Below are 14,603 nucleotides of genomic sequence, written 5' to 3'. Positions count from 1 at the left end.
TGCATGCTTTTTTAACACAGATTTTTTTCAGTGACCTTGTTTATGTAATGCTACAGTTACTCTGATGCATTGGGAGACAAATTGTACCCGTAGGCAGAAATTATCAAGCTTTCTGGGGGAACACTATAATTCAGAATTACTGTTGAGGTCAGTATATCATGCAGTTCTAGGCTGCAAAGATGTTTGCTTTTTATACTGTTTCAGTGAAAGCAATATAAGCCTAGTTTGCCCGGATCACCCCGCTCAGCAATAACAGAACACTTACAGTAAAGTATAGGAAATACTTACATTAAGATTCTCAGGTTTTGTGTTTGTGCTGTAAAACTTGGAAATAAAGGGTTGCAAGAACAATTTAAATCAAAGCAGGATTATAGTTTGACTTTGACACGTATTTCTTGGCTTCCTCTGATGAGGCTCCATAGGTGAGAGAGAGGATCCAAAGTGCATAAAGTCAGTTTGTTTTCCCATGATCCCTCAGGTCTGGATTCCTTAGGATCCTTTTGCAGTTCAGAAATGGACTCTGATCTTAGAGAAATGTGTAAAGGTAGTTTCTGCTTCCCCAAGGTGGCTGTCTTGGTCAGACTTCCTGTCTTGGTGGCACACTGGGGAAGAGCTGTGCTCTTGTGCTTGCTGGGCTGCTTTACCTCTCGCCTCTGGTTTGCCAGCACAGTGCATTCCAGGGTCCTGCAGAGCAGCAGCTACTACACACCCTGGTAGACTGATACTCTCCTCTGATAGTCACTGTATATAAAATCCTTCTGCTCTTGCAGACTCTGCTGTAGTAGTTGAAGACAAAAATGCAGGTTTTGGTGTGTTAACACAAGATGCTAATGCCCTGTTGGTGCAGTTGACCTGAAGTTGTTTCTGCGTCTTGGCTGCTCGTGCATGGAGTCTGCTCTCTGGGTATCAGTTGCCACTGAAGATGGCTTGGAGCTAGATTTGTGCCAGAGACTGACACGTGGGCATGGGTTCCCTTCCACAAGCTTTTGATATTGGTGTGATGACCTCTAGAAGAGGGAAGTGCAGCAAATGATTGAGATGAAAGGAGAGAGCACAGGAATAGTTGAAACTGCAGCTGTTTAAAAGTTTTACTTGGCTGAGTGTTTGGTCAACTCAGATATGTCTGCACTTTCCAAGCCAGGCATGATACAGCTTATTTCCTGCTATATGACTAGATTGCAACCTGTGCAACAGTTAATTGACAGTGCTTCTAGCATTTGTCCTACTTTTCATGTACAAGTTGTAAATACATTGTGCATTATATGCCTCCATTTCCATACGAGGTCTGAGAGTATTTTGCTGGCAGCCACTTGCTAACAGTTGTAAGTTTACTATTCCCCTAAGGGGAAAAACATAGTTATTGACAGGCTGTGGCCATTGATTGTACATCCTGAGTTAGAGGAAAAAGACTGAAAGAAGAAAAATGCCCCAGAAGTATTGGAGAGAAAGTTTTTTAGCAGTCTTCTGTCTTCTTTTTGGCAGTTTCAGCTCTGCCATAATCTTATGTTGGTTCATGTTTTTACCTTACCTTTGGAATGATGGTGCGTTGGCTTTTTCTTTAACTTGGGAATCCTGTTCTCTTAGGTGTTTTATACCGAGTATAAAGGGACTATATAAGGAAAGCAAATATGTGTGTTTTGCATGTCTTAAATCTCTGATGTTTGTTTACTGTAATGTGCCCATGCATCTCTTCTGCTGTGAAAAATGCTACTGCTCTAAGATTACAGTAATGTATAGAATAACCTACATCACTGAGGAGCAGGAAGGATCCCAGGTGTCCTCTGGTCTGGATTGCTGCCCTAATCATTAAGTGACAGTGTCAGGTTCCGTCTTGCTTTTTGGTGCCAAATGTCTCATGTTTTCAGTTGCGTAATGGGCCGCTTTTAGCAGGAAGTGAATGTGAATGAAGGCAAGAATATAGTACAACAGACATAGAAAAGTTCTCAACTTAACTTGACAAGGAGGTGTTTGTAGTACCACTAAACCTTTAATGAAAAGTGGACTCTTGTTTCTCAGGACTGCTGTGTGCTCAAAGCTGTGATGCATTTTTTTTTCCTGGCTCCTCTGGAGTGTGACCAACAGCTTTCTGATGATAAAAATTAACTCTAAGTTTGTAACCACTGGGGTTTAGTTTGAGGAGTTCTTGGTTTTGTTTAACTGTTCTTATATAGATTACTGTGTCTCTGCACTCACTTGGGTTTTTTTCTAATAAGAGGGAATTTTTGTAATAGTTGTTCCAGTTATGTAAGGGAGTATCTGTTTCTCATGGTAAATCTGATAATCCCAACTTTTTTGGCTGATTGAGTTACCATTGAAGTAAAAATATTGGAAGTCAAGCAAGTGCTGGGAGTTCCATTTTGGTAGCAGTACAGGGGAGCACTTGCAGTAAAAAGAGTGCCCCTGCATTTTTGCTTTAAACCACACTGGAAATGCTGCCTTTGTCAGTATTTCAGTTCTTGCTTTCACTGCCAAGTTTCTTTGCCCTCTATCCCTCCCTTTTGTCTGTTCCTGTTAGGGAATGGAGCCATACTTAACAATTTTTAGTTTACATTTATGGCTTCTAGTCCTAAAGCCAGCACACTGAAATTCCCTGCAGTCACTGGCAGGTTTATGCTGATGGCCTCCAGGGTTCAGAGCAGACAATGGGACCCAGCACAGCAATAAAAGGACCAGCTGCTCCTCTCGGCTCTGTTTTTGTTTGAGGCTCTATCAGGCTGCCAAGAGCCTTGCTGGTGATTCTGATAGGTTTAGAATTGAGGTGCATACCAAATGTTCAAGTGGAAGAGCAAGAAAAGACTGACAGAGAAGATAGCGATGTAAAAGGAGATCTGGAAACCCCAGAAATGGCCCCTTCCAGCCTCACAAAACTGCTTGATGCCCACTAATCTTCTGTTGTCTGGTGATCAAATGTAACATGATTTAAGTTGTATGCATTTCTTAATTATGAATTGTCTTTTTGAAATATTTTCATTAAAGATTACTAGGAAAATTTGGTTGTTCTTCCTTCAGTGCAGCCCAAGGTAATGTTACAGGAGACTCATGGAAAGGAGGGAATACAGTTGCATACATTGTTTTCCTGGAAAAATTTCATAGTTAAGATGTAAAAAAGCCTTTTTCTTTTTTCAGTAGTTGTTAGAAGGAAGTTCTGAAGTGCTGCTTCTCAGAAAATACTGTTTGAAAAGGAAGAAATACACGCAGTTTTTATATGAATTTTGCTTCGCTTTTGATATAAATTTACTCTTCCTTACATTTCAAAATACTTTGCAGTGCAGTAATAGGTCTCATCATTCCTTTTACAGAGATGTGAAAATTCAGGTATAAAATGAAGTGATTTGGTTGCCCTGGAGTTCAGTGAGGCATCCACAAAAAAAAGTCTGCCTTTTGCACTAGTTCAGGACTTCAGTCATTTAAGCATCCTTCAGATTTCCATGCAAAAGGTTGGATTCTAATTCATGGGAGCACCTTTGAGACTGATTGAGGGAACCATTTACCTGCTTTGTAACTTGTGCCATGCATTTCTTGTATGACAAAAAAAACCCCAAAAAAACCAAACCAACTTTTTTTGTTGTTCCTTTTTGCTTGTCTTTATTCAATTCCTTTCTTTTTAGATTTTATCTTTGTTTCCTGTACTCCCAAAGCTGTTTCCTTTCCTATTTATAATTGTCCTCATAATAACATCAGACATCTTCTAACAGTATCCTGGGATATGATAGGTATATACACATACTTTTTTCTTATGCTTTCATTACTTCCCTGCAGAATTTAATGAGCAGAGGCAGCAATGGTGGAAATGGGCTTTTTTATGATAAAGAATTTTTTTTTTACTCTTCAGAGAAGACAGTCAAAGAAGGTGCCTTGTAATTGGAGCAGAGGAGGTTGACCATGACTCTTCCTTCCTGAGAGGTTAATTTAATCATTTTAATACTTGAGAACACACCTGCACAAAAATACCCAAAATACATTGTTTAAAGTGGACAGATGAACTACTTCTCTTGGCCCTTGAGAATTGTGCCCATAACCTGGCTACATTTTTTGAGCTGTGAGGAGGTTTGTGGTATCACAGACCAAACAAATTCTTTGCTAAGAGAGAAATCTGTGGTTAGTATCTGCTCCTGTAGCCATTTGCACCAGAGATGGACAGAAAGGTAAGGCAGGGTAGGATTCAGAGCATTTAGTTCAAGCATTCCATTTGTAGTGGGACTCAAAGTAAGCACTGGGATGTGCAATTCATCAATGCACAGTACTCCCTTACCCTTCGCTGTCTACCTTCACTGTCTGCACATATTGAGAAAACCACTATTGAAGTCATGTTTTCAAACTGCACATTTATGGAATATAAAAATTAATTAAAAATAATCTGCCGTGCTTCAAAAAGGTATTTGAAATAACTCTATGAATTTAATGTTAGGTAATGCAGAAGATGATGAAAGGCACCACTGGGGGTATAAAAGGAGGAAGAGAGTGAAAGACAAGACTAGTCAGAGAGATAGTAAATTTTAAATGTTACTTGTATTGCTAAGAATTAGAAAGCATTGAATATCAGGTTTTCTTTTTTTATTGTTTTTTACTTAATAAATTTTGTAGCCAGTTCCTTACATTGAAGGTATTGAAGCCCGAGGTTTAAACATCAAACAAATACAGCTCAAATATTTAAAACTAAGAAAAAGGTTTCTGCAACCAGAATTAAAGAATTGTATTTTTTTTTCACTTTGGGATCAAAATCTGTCTGTTCACATAATCCTGGAGTTTTTTCCCCCTTTTCTTTTAATGTCCCCATTTTTTTCTGAAACTTTACAGCATTGTGCAACTGCATATCCTTTCTAGAAAAACTAAAATGGAAAACCCTTTCCTGAACTCAATTAGCTATTGATAGATGAATGCATAGATCTGTCAAATGACTTAATTTGCATTGTAGCAAGGATTGGAGGACTTTGCTGACAGAAGGGTATCCCACTGCGCAGTGTAGAGCTGCTCAGATACAAAGAAAGAGGCCATTTCTCCCTCTGAGTTAACAATATAAATGAGAAAGATGATGGATGGAAGAAAAAACTGTTTTTCTTATTTTACAAATTGGGATCTGAAACAGTGAGTGTTGTTTGGCTTGTTTGTTTCAGCAGAAGGACATGCTGAAGCAGGTTGTGGTCAGTAATTTTCATTTCTACTTGCTCTGCAAATTCACAGTTCCAATATATTTGTTGTGTTGTGTGATGAACTATATTCGTGAGCCAATCCAGGGTGAAAATTACCTCCAAATAAAAGCAATAATGCTCAAGCTGTCATTGTTAGCCAAAGAAATGCTTACTAGAGTTACAGTAAAAATAAGATGTAAGTGATTTTAATTTTCCTACTGAATTAAAAAAAAATACATGGAGATACATTTCAGTGCTTTGAAAAGGACCTTTTCTACTGTCTTCAGAAGACTAAACACAGGAAGCCTAAGGTCTAAGTAATAGGAAATGTTAGGAAATACAGGTTTGCAGTTTAGGAGGGGCTGTATTTTATTTATGAAGCTGTGTTGCCTGTTTATCCTCTGCCTTCTCCCATCACTTCTCTTGTGCTGCTTGCTGCTAATGCAAATGTATGCAAGATTAGACAAATCCTGGCAGCCAGTTGGTGAGAAGGCAGAATGGTCTTGCCAGGAGAGCAATTAGTCTCATTTTTGTTCCTGCATTTTATGTGTTATTAGGTATTTTCTCTTCTTATTCCTGAGAATAAATCATTTGACAGACAGGTGCATCACAGGCCATTAATGTGCCCACTGTCAGCAGTCCAGCAGGCAGGGTGGTATTATATACTGGAGTGCATCATTAATCAACTAAGATCACGCAGTAGTAGCTGGACCGTCACTTTTAGAAGGGCAGTCTGCAGACATCTCCATAACCAAAAGCACTGTTGTATTGTCTCTTCCTGTCGTCAAACTCTCTTACTTTAAAATGCAAAAAATAACTTTTGGCTTCAATAGAGGAATCAGCTTTCTGCTCAGCAGCAGTAGTGCAGGGTGTCATATATACCTTCTACTTTCTCTCAAGTTCTCAAACACCCTGTTTGCTTCTCTAGTTCCCAGCTGCCCATTCCCATTCAGTACTGCCCCCTCACTATTCGGTGTTTGTGTGGCTGCTTCTGTGGCCTGGATTGCAAACCAAAACTGTTTGAAAATACCATCTAATTTCTCACCCCTGTTCCCTCCCCTGTTTATTTTAAACTTAATTAGGAACTCAGGTGTTACTTAGTCTGACACTTGATGTGCACCACAGGTCCCTTCTATGTGCCATATTGCTTAAAAGGTGTTAAAGAAACAGTTGTATTTCATCCAGGTCAGTCACCCAAGCTGGTCAGCCACACAGAGATGCAGGTGCTTGTGAAGGCAGAGTGCAGGGCAGGAATGAAGGCAGTGAGGCATGGGCAGAGGGCTGAAAGGCTCTCTGGTAGACTGTACTGGAGCAAGTGGGGGTGAAAACATTTTGGGACTTCCAGATGGAAATAGAAAGGAAGGTAAATTAGACATGTGATCATTTTTTCATGATCTTAAGTAATGTTTTATATTTTATAAATTGATTCAAATTAGGTTTCCAGGTTGATATCTGAGTTTACTGTCTTATTAATGACCTATGTATATGCAAGTTCTAAGCTGAGTAGTAATTAAAGAGTAAAATCTTAAAGCTCCAGCATCTTGGAAAGTATGGAGAAAATACTCCAGTACTGAAGAGATAAGACGGAGGTTGAACTATTATCCCAGTTTGCTACTTGCTGTCTGTTTGACAGAGTATTACCTCTTATTCGAGATTAACCTGGATATTTGAAAAAAGTTTGATAATTCTGTGGGGGATTGTCATTTTTCTTATTTTTTTAAATCCCCTTCTTCAATGGAAGATGCCAGTGATGGTGGACGGTCCTATAAAACAGTTCTGGATCGCTGGAGAGAGTCACTTCTTTCTTCTACCAGTTTGTCCCAAGTCTTCCTTCACCTGTCGACATTGGATCGAAGTGTCATCTGGTCCAAGTCCATCCTCAATGCGCGCTGCAAAGTGTGTCGGAAGAAAGGCGATGCAGAAAGCATGGTGCTGTGCGATGGCTGCGACCGAGGATACCACACGTACTGCATCAGGCCCAAGCTGAAGGTACCTCAGGAGAAAGGACTGCTTCCTTTGCATACAGGACCTATAACGTACTTGCACATTGCTAACGCTTTCTCTCTTAATGTCCCCTTCTGTTTCTAGGCCATTCCTGAAGGAGATTGGTTTTGCCCAGAGTGCCGACCAAAACAGCGCTCTAGACGCCTCTCCTCCAGACAGAGACCTTCTGTGGAAAGTGATGAAGAGACTGCTGAACAACTAGAAGGGGAAGAAGAGGCAAACTATGATGAATTGGGACAAAGTGAAGAGGAGCATTATGAAGAAGAGCAAGATGAGGAGGATGAATCTCAAGAGGAGGAAGAGATAAGGTAAATAGACTTCTTAAAATATCACCTTGATCATTATTTGGAGTAATTGTTCACATAAGCATGTATCTTGAAACTCTAGTTTGAAAAAGACGTTTATTTTTAGAAAAATGGCAGCGTGTTGTGAATTTGGCTCTTACCAAAAGATTTAATACTAACAAAAGCTAGGGCTACTGGACTTGGGCGCACTTTTCAGGATAAAAATTCCAGCTTTGAATGTATGGGTGAGAGAAGGCCATCAGAGGTGCAGTGCTGTACAACTACTTTTTGAATGTGAAATGAAGAGAGTTCCGAAGAGTAAAAGTTTTCTGGAGAAAACTGGGAGTTATTTTTGTCCACTTTTGAATTTTGGAGGACTGGATGCATGCAGTATTAGAACATTAGAGAAAGCAATCCATCAGAGGCCACGTGACATTGGGAAGGCTTGAGGACTAATGCAGTAGCTGTTTAAAAAAGGCCAACAAACAAACCAAACCACTCGTACCCACTGAAAAAGCCCCCCAAAACCATAACACCACCAAAGCAAAACCCAAACAAACAATCCAGGAAAACCTCCTTGAAAAACAACCAATCAAAACACACTACACAATCAACTAAATAATACAAAGTGATAAGCTCAATAAGAATGTGATTTGATATGCATGCCAGCAACATAAAAATTGAAGGAAACTTTTCTGGTCTCAGAGTATTTTTCTTCTCTTTTTTGTACAGTCTTTTGAATTGACTAAAGCAGGGTTATTTGCAGCTCTGAAAGTTGAGATTTGGTAGTTGGAGAGAATGTGCTTGTCCTCAGGAAACAAATTTATCTCTGGGATCTTGTCTCTCCCCTGTATAGGAAGGGGGAGTCTTGAGTATTAGTTATAAATACCAGAGCATAATTCTTATAAGTAGCATTGTACAACTGCATTTTATTTATGTAGCTGATAATAATGTTCAGAAATCCAGTGAATGTATTTCTATTGCATAAACTGCAAAGGTGATCAGAATTCTGAGCATTTATTTAAGGTATGTACTCCACATAATATTTAATTGAGAGACCCCAGAGGAGTATTTAAGATAACAGTAATTATGGGTGACTGACTGCATTGGGTTGCAAGGCAGCTGCTTACCAGTTCAGTCTTGAATGGCTGGGGTTTTTAAATGCTGAATTAGAAAACTGAGGGAAAAGAGACGAATGGAATTTTGGAATAAATAAACATAACTGTTCACTTTGTAGCCCATCTAAGCAAGGAAGATCTCAGGTCAAGTTTCCATTGAAAATGAGAGCAGCCAAGCTCAACAATCCGTTCTCAAGTCAGAACAGCCAACGTCAGGCAAGATATGCTTCTCGGAGCCAGCAAATTGAATCTTCATCAAAAATTACCAGAAGGGGTTTAAGAAACATGAAATCAGCCTCTTCAGCAGTGACAAAGCCCACTTTAAGACTTAATAGCCGGACCACTCGTCAGAGCCAAAGTTCATTACAAGCAGATGTTTTTGTAGAGTTACTTGGTCCTCGAAGAAGACGAAGAGGAAGAAAGAGCGCTGATAAAACACTGGGGAACAATCCTTCCAACTCCCTTGGGTTTAGAATTGTTGATACTGCAGACCCTGGTGAACAACTTAGGAAATTTCCAGTTTCTGCTTCAAAGCTTTCTCTTCCTGTTGCTGAACCCAAGAGAAGAGGCAGAAAACGACAATCTACAGGTTAGAGAAATACGTTTATCACAGTGAAATCGACATTCTGCTCCTTGCTAAAATATTTGTGTATTAGAGCACGGAGACTATAAGTAGTGGTTGAAGGCAGTTTTGCCCCTTCCAGTGAGACAGTTTTTCTTTCATAGTGACAGAAGTGAACCTTAAAATTTTCAGCCATCTGAGATTTATTGTATCTATATTTGAAATTTCATATTTGCACACAATATGCTCTATAATATGTGGATAGAAAATTTGGAAGTGCCTTAACCCATGTAAATGTTTACTTGTAGCTTTTATGATTTTATTTTATTAAAGAATTAAACAGTGAAGAACACAGATAGAGGAAAGGTAGCAAAATTGGGAATATACACACAGAACAAGAAACTGCTACCAGAAGAAAAATGTTGTCTGCCTGGTATATAGGGCTAACAGTGTCCTTGCTTGTTAAGGTAATACTTTGATGGTAAGAAAATACTTGGAAAGATACAATACCTTTTAAAAACAAAAAGGACCCAGTGTGATACTGAAGAGTGTAAAAGAGCTTGCACTCCAGTGTAGCAGCCTTGTATTCTTCACCATTTCTGTCTGTCACTATTCAGAATTTCTGAGCTTTTCCTTTAACCACCCTGCTGACTACTCTTGAAAGCAGATAAAACCAGTCTGAATAGAGGTTTTGTGAAAGTAAAAGTTAGGCGCAGGCAGCTTATTCTGTTTTTTCTCTAACAGGGCTTTTTTTCAAGTGTTTAACAAATTGTTTTAAGATTGAAATCAGTGAAAAAAATCATGTCCAAAATTAATACAATGGAGGAGGCACCCAGCTAAGGCCTGGTACTTAGCATTTTGTATGACAAGAGAGACACTTGAGTAGTAAATTACAAGACTGGAGTATAGTTAATACTTCAGGCCAAAAGTTTTAGTACCCCAAAATAATGGTGTTTAATTTTTTTTTTACTTGCCAGGCTTTAATTTTTATCTGGTGGGGTGTTGGGTTGTCTTTTTTTCCAGAATCATCTCCTCCAGTATTGAACAGGAGAAGTTCAGGACGTCAGGGCGGAGTCCATGAACTCTCAGCTTTTGAACAGCTCATAGTGGAACTGGTGCGGCATGATGACAGCTGGCCTTTCATGAAACTGGTTTCCAAAATCCAGGTAACTGACAGAGCTGTAGAGGGAACACTAATGGCTGAGTTCTGCTTGCTGCTGGTAAACCTTGGGAATTTACAGCATGGTACAAACAGCGGGATAGAGCCAAGCAGTGGGATTCAGGAGGACTCTTCCATTTCAGCTCACATATTTGGTGCCAGAAATAACTTTTACAATTGATGTAGTATTTGCAAAATTTTAAATACACTTTTCACTGTGCCTTTTAAAATGTGAAATGCTTTGGTTTGAAAAAACCCAACCAAATAAGTAGAGCACCCGACTGCTAAAGGTAAACGTGTGGTTATTAATTAATTAGTTGAATTAATATTTAATTTATGCAAAGACCTGAGAAGAAACCAGCAATAAGTAATAAGATAGAAACAACTTCACGCTGATCTTAACTATAATGCAGTAAGAAGATTATTCTGTAGCTTCATTCATTTCCCTGTTGTTTAAATTTCAAAATACGGGATGATAATGTGGGTACCCAAAGTAAGTGCTGCTCCAGCGGTTTTTACTACAACAGAACTTCCCAAAGCTGCTTTCTGCAGGCTGCACTGGCTTGTCCATTGTAAGGCACTTCTGGAGCTATCTGACCCTGCCAAAGTGCCTGTTCTTTCCAAGTCCTCTGGGGCAACTCTGCATGAGCATTCGTGAGGATCTAGAGTTTGCTGTTTCAGAGCTCTGCTAAAATTAGCAATGATAAGTGTTTAATGAAGACCTGAAACACTGAGTTCAGAGTCACAAATAGTTGGAAGGATTAATCTGTCTGGACAAAGAGAATGATGTACACATGTGAATGAACAAAGTAAGTGTAGAGGAGGAGAGGAATTTTGAATGAAATGGAGATTGGTGACTGCCTACTAGAGTATTAAAATTATGTGGGGATGGGCAAGAATCTGGTGAATGCAAGGAAGGATGGAGAATTCAACTTCATTTTGATGCTGAGATTAAACTGCTAGAATTCAGTGCATTCTGGTTTGCCTGAATCAATCACTAAGGGATAGTTTCTATGTAGATGGAAGGAGAAATCCATACCTGACCCAGCTTTCCTTCATCATGATAGATATTTTGGTTTAAACTTTCAACTGCTTTTAAGACAATGTAAAGAATACATTGAATGAGCAGTGCACAGCAAGCTGGAAAAAGACTTTTCTTTTTAGTAATTATATAAACAAGCACTCCTAATGGGAAAGGAATGAAAAATATGTCAATTTAATTGTTTCTCTCCTAATTCTTCCTTTAGGTTCATTTCCAGGTTGCACTTGATCTAGAGTAAAATTACAGGCCATAACCAAAAACTTGGTTTTAAAACAGACATGATAGTGCATGTGGGTATCTATCCTTGGAGGAGGGGAAGTCATGTTTGGATCAGATACCTCTTCTTTTGCTTCTCCCACCCCTCTTTGTGAGACAGTCACCCTAGACTTGGTGCTTACTGGGATTCAAAACTGGATCCAAATGATGAGTACATTTACAGGTTAGGCAGTCCTTTCCTCCCTTGACCCTTGATCCCATGGATGTTGTTCTGGAGTGGTGGTTTATCTCTGGTACTTGTGTACAGTCTCCTGCTTGCTGCTCTTCAACACAAGTAAATGGAATCTCTGAATTCGGAATGAATAATGGTGAAGTCAAAATGGTTATTACTCATGATTAAAGAGCTTTTAACATTGTAATATATTACAGGAAAATAAAAATTTAAAAATATTGAAAATAGTTTTTGTAATTGACAGATGGGAATAGCTGGGACACCATAATGCTTATCTGCTCATGCAATTTTCTTACAGTTGTTCACAGGGCATTTAGGAGTAGATTTATTTATTAAATTGCTGGCTAATGTTTGTTGTAATCTGCTGCTTGAATGATGGGGGGAAAAAAAAAGCACTGCCTGAAAACTAGTGTTCAGTTCAGGGAATGAAGGTAGTTGTGTAGGACTCCTTTGTTTCTTTAAAAGCCGAACATAAATGCTTTTTGCTGATACATTATTTGCTTTAATGTTTTACATAGACAGAATTTAAGCTTCCATTTTTTTGTCCATTAATCTTTTTGTTTGGATTTTTGGCTTTTTTAGGTACCAGACTACTATGATATAATCAAAAAACCTATTGCCTTAAATATAATCCGTGAAAAAGTGAATAAATGTGAATATAAGTTAGCATGTAAGTATTATTTATTGAAAGGGTTATATTGTACCATCTCACTTTTAATGCTTGTCCCAAAATAGAACTGTGTTGGATAATTAGAAAATTGAAATTGTGTTTGCTTTGGGGTTTTGTGGTGTGTTTGGGGTTTTTTAAAGGAGCTGTTAGTAAAATTTTTAAAATAAAATCTGTTGAACATAGTTCCTTTTGCTACTAACATTCATGATGAATAGATAAGAAATCGGCAGCTACAAAACTTCTGGCAATTCTCAAGCCTTTAATATCAATGAGTGACACTGATGGAATAATTAGAAAAGGTACTGTTGTTCTTGTCTCTGATTTGTATTTTCTGTATTGATAATCAGAGAAACTGAAGAATGTTGACACGGAACAGCACCAATACACAGTGATAGAAACTCGATACCCATAAAGACATTTTTGTGTTGCAGCTCTGCATAGGATCACTGTACTAATTTATTGGTGTCATACTGGTTTGTCAGACTGCTGTCTGACTTGAAACCTGCTAAATTAATTTATTTTATTCCCTAGCTGAATTCATTGAAGATATTGAGCTGATGTTTTCGAACTGCTTTGAATACAACCCTCGTAACACAAGTGAAGCAAAAGCTGGAACTAGACTTCAAGCTTTCTTCCACATTCAGGCTCAAAAGCTTGGACTTCCAATCACATCTGGTAATGTGGACCACACCGCTCCTGCGGCGAAGAAGTCACGAATCTAACCTCTGCCTTCCAAAGGATTTTTTTGAGGGAATTTATTACATTAATTAAAATGGATTGTTAAATTACGCAGTCGTCATGTCTATTTAAAGCAATAACAACTGTTTAACCACCTTGAAGTGTGGCCTGCACTATATTCTCAATATAATATTAAGCACTCAGGAGAATGTAGGAAAGATTACCTTTGCTACAGTTTTATTCAGTGTCTAATAATTTTGATAGATGTACTGGATACAGTACTGGTTTACAGAGGTTTTGTACATTTTTAATACATTCATGTGTCCTGATAACTTCCAGAAGTACTTTGTTTTTTCCTGCACAAAATAATGTTGTTTCATTCTCTAGATTTTGTAGAAGCTGTGGTATTGAGGGCTTTATCAACTCAGAGAAAATCTTCTGCTGTAGCACAGTTGAAGAAACTGTGTGTGTTGTTAAAACTTGTTTGAGCATATCTTCTCAACACTAATGAGTACAACTGCATATCTTTTCAAGTACTGTACCAGTGCTGGCTGGAGGTATTCGGTCTGAGTTTATTAAGTAGATATTTATTTAGCATTCAAAGTAATTTGTGAATTTGTTTTGTATTTATAAAATTTGTACTTGGGGCAAAAAAAAAAGTCCCATAACTTTTTAAATTTTTGAGGGTGGGGTTTTGTTTGTTTGTTTGTTTATTCCCCTCTGACTTGATAATCAATCAATAAATACCTTTTGTGTCCCTGGCAGTTCTTCTAGCGATGAGTAAATTTGCAGGACTGTACTCTTAAATTTCTACATTCAACTTCGGAAGTGTACAAATAAAATGACACATTTTTTCAAAGTACCTTGAGCTTGGACTTCCTCTTGAGTTGTTACACCACCTTCCCGTTAACTTATGAGGACAATTTGCTGGAGGCAACACAGCAGAATGTGGTTCCAGTATGAGTACCCCAGCCAGCACCCGGCGCAGCTGCAGCACTGTGATACCTGGTCTCTGAGGGATGCGAGTGTCCATCAGTATGTGCGGCGTAACGTGAGTAGTGTGAGTTGTATGGATCTTTAATTTGGATCCCTAATGTGTAAAGCCTCACAGATTTGTTCAGTTGACCAGCAGCTTCTTTAAAGTATCCTTAGTATGCTTGATAGTTTTATTTTCAATATTTATTAATTTAAATTTATTAAGCTCAGTTTGAGTTAATAGGTTTAAATCAATCCTGCCTTCTTGTAGATATGCCATACTCCGAGAAAAAAGTATGGAGTGCAAGTTTGGGGATAGAAGGGAGTGGTAGGAAAAACTGAAACATGAGGCTTGCTGCTGCAGCATCTTTTCCCCGTGTTTATGCTGTGTTTATGTTTAACAGCTAATTTAAAGGGTTAAAACCTGAATATGCTCCTAACAATTACTTGATATGTAATTGTGGACATTCCTTGGCTGCTGTAGTGCTTACCTTGCCTTAGAGGTGGTGAGAATGGGCATTCTCTTGAGTTTAA

The 14,603-nt window shown here is 38.5% G+C and overlaps 1 protein-coding gene across 7 annotated transcripts in view; it reads left to right on the top strand.

Annotated features, from left to right (window-relative positions):
• BAZ1A (bromodomain adjacent to zinc finger domain 1A) overlaps nucleotides 1-13,956 on the top strand; it is a 63,393-nt gene extending 49,437 nt beyond the window's left edge. For 6 of the 7 annotated variants that reach the window (XM_021542677.4, XM_085580475.1, XM_085580477.1 and 3 more), the window contains 6 exons: nucleotides 6,871-7,118; nucleotides 7,218-7,441; nucleotides 8,655-9,124; nucleotides 10,121-10,263; nucleotides 12,329-12,416; nucleotides 12,948-13,956. In XM_021542677.4, the coding sequence (XP_021398352.3) occupies nucleotides 6,871-7,118; nucleotides 7,218-7,441; nucleotides 8,655-9,124; nucleotides 10,121-10,263; nucleotides 12,329-12,416; nucleotides 12,948-13,138 (1,364 nt within the window). In that variant the 3' untranslated portion in view covers nucleotides 13,139-13,956. Of the gene's footprint in view, nucleotides 1-4,408; nucleotides 4,490-6,870; nucleotides 7,119-7,217; nucleotides 7,442-8,654; nucleotides 9,125-10,120; nucleotides 10,264-12,328; nucleotides 12,417-12,947 lie in introns of all 7 variants that reach the window. The other variant, XM_085580479.1, reaches the window with a different exon arrangement.
• The last annotated feature ends 647 nt before the right edge of the window (nucleotides 13,957-14,603 follow it).

The sequence above is a fragment of the Lonchura striata genome, chromosome 5, assembly GCF_050655825.1.
Source record: "Lonchura striata isolate lonStrDom1 chromosome 5, ASM5065582v1, whole genome shotgun sequence".
Classification (NCBI taxonomy): domain Eukaryota; kingdom Metazoa; phylum Chordata; class Aves; order Passeriformes; family Estrildidae; genus Lonchura; species Lonchura striata.
This window is presented reverse-complemented; position numbering and strand designations above follow the sequence as displayed.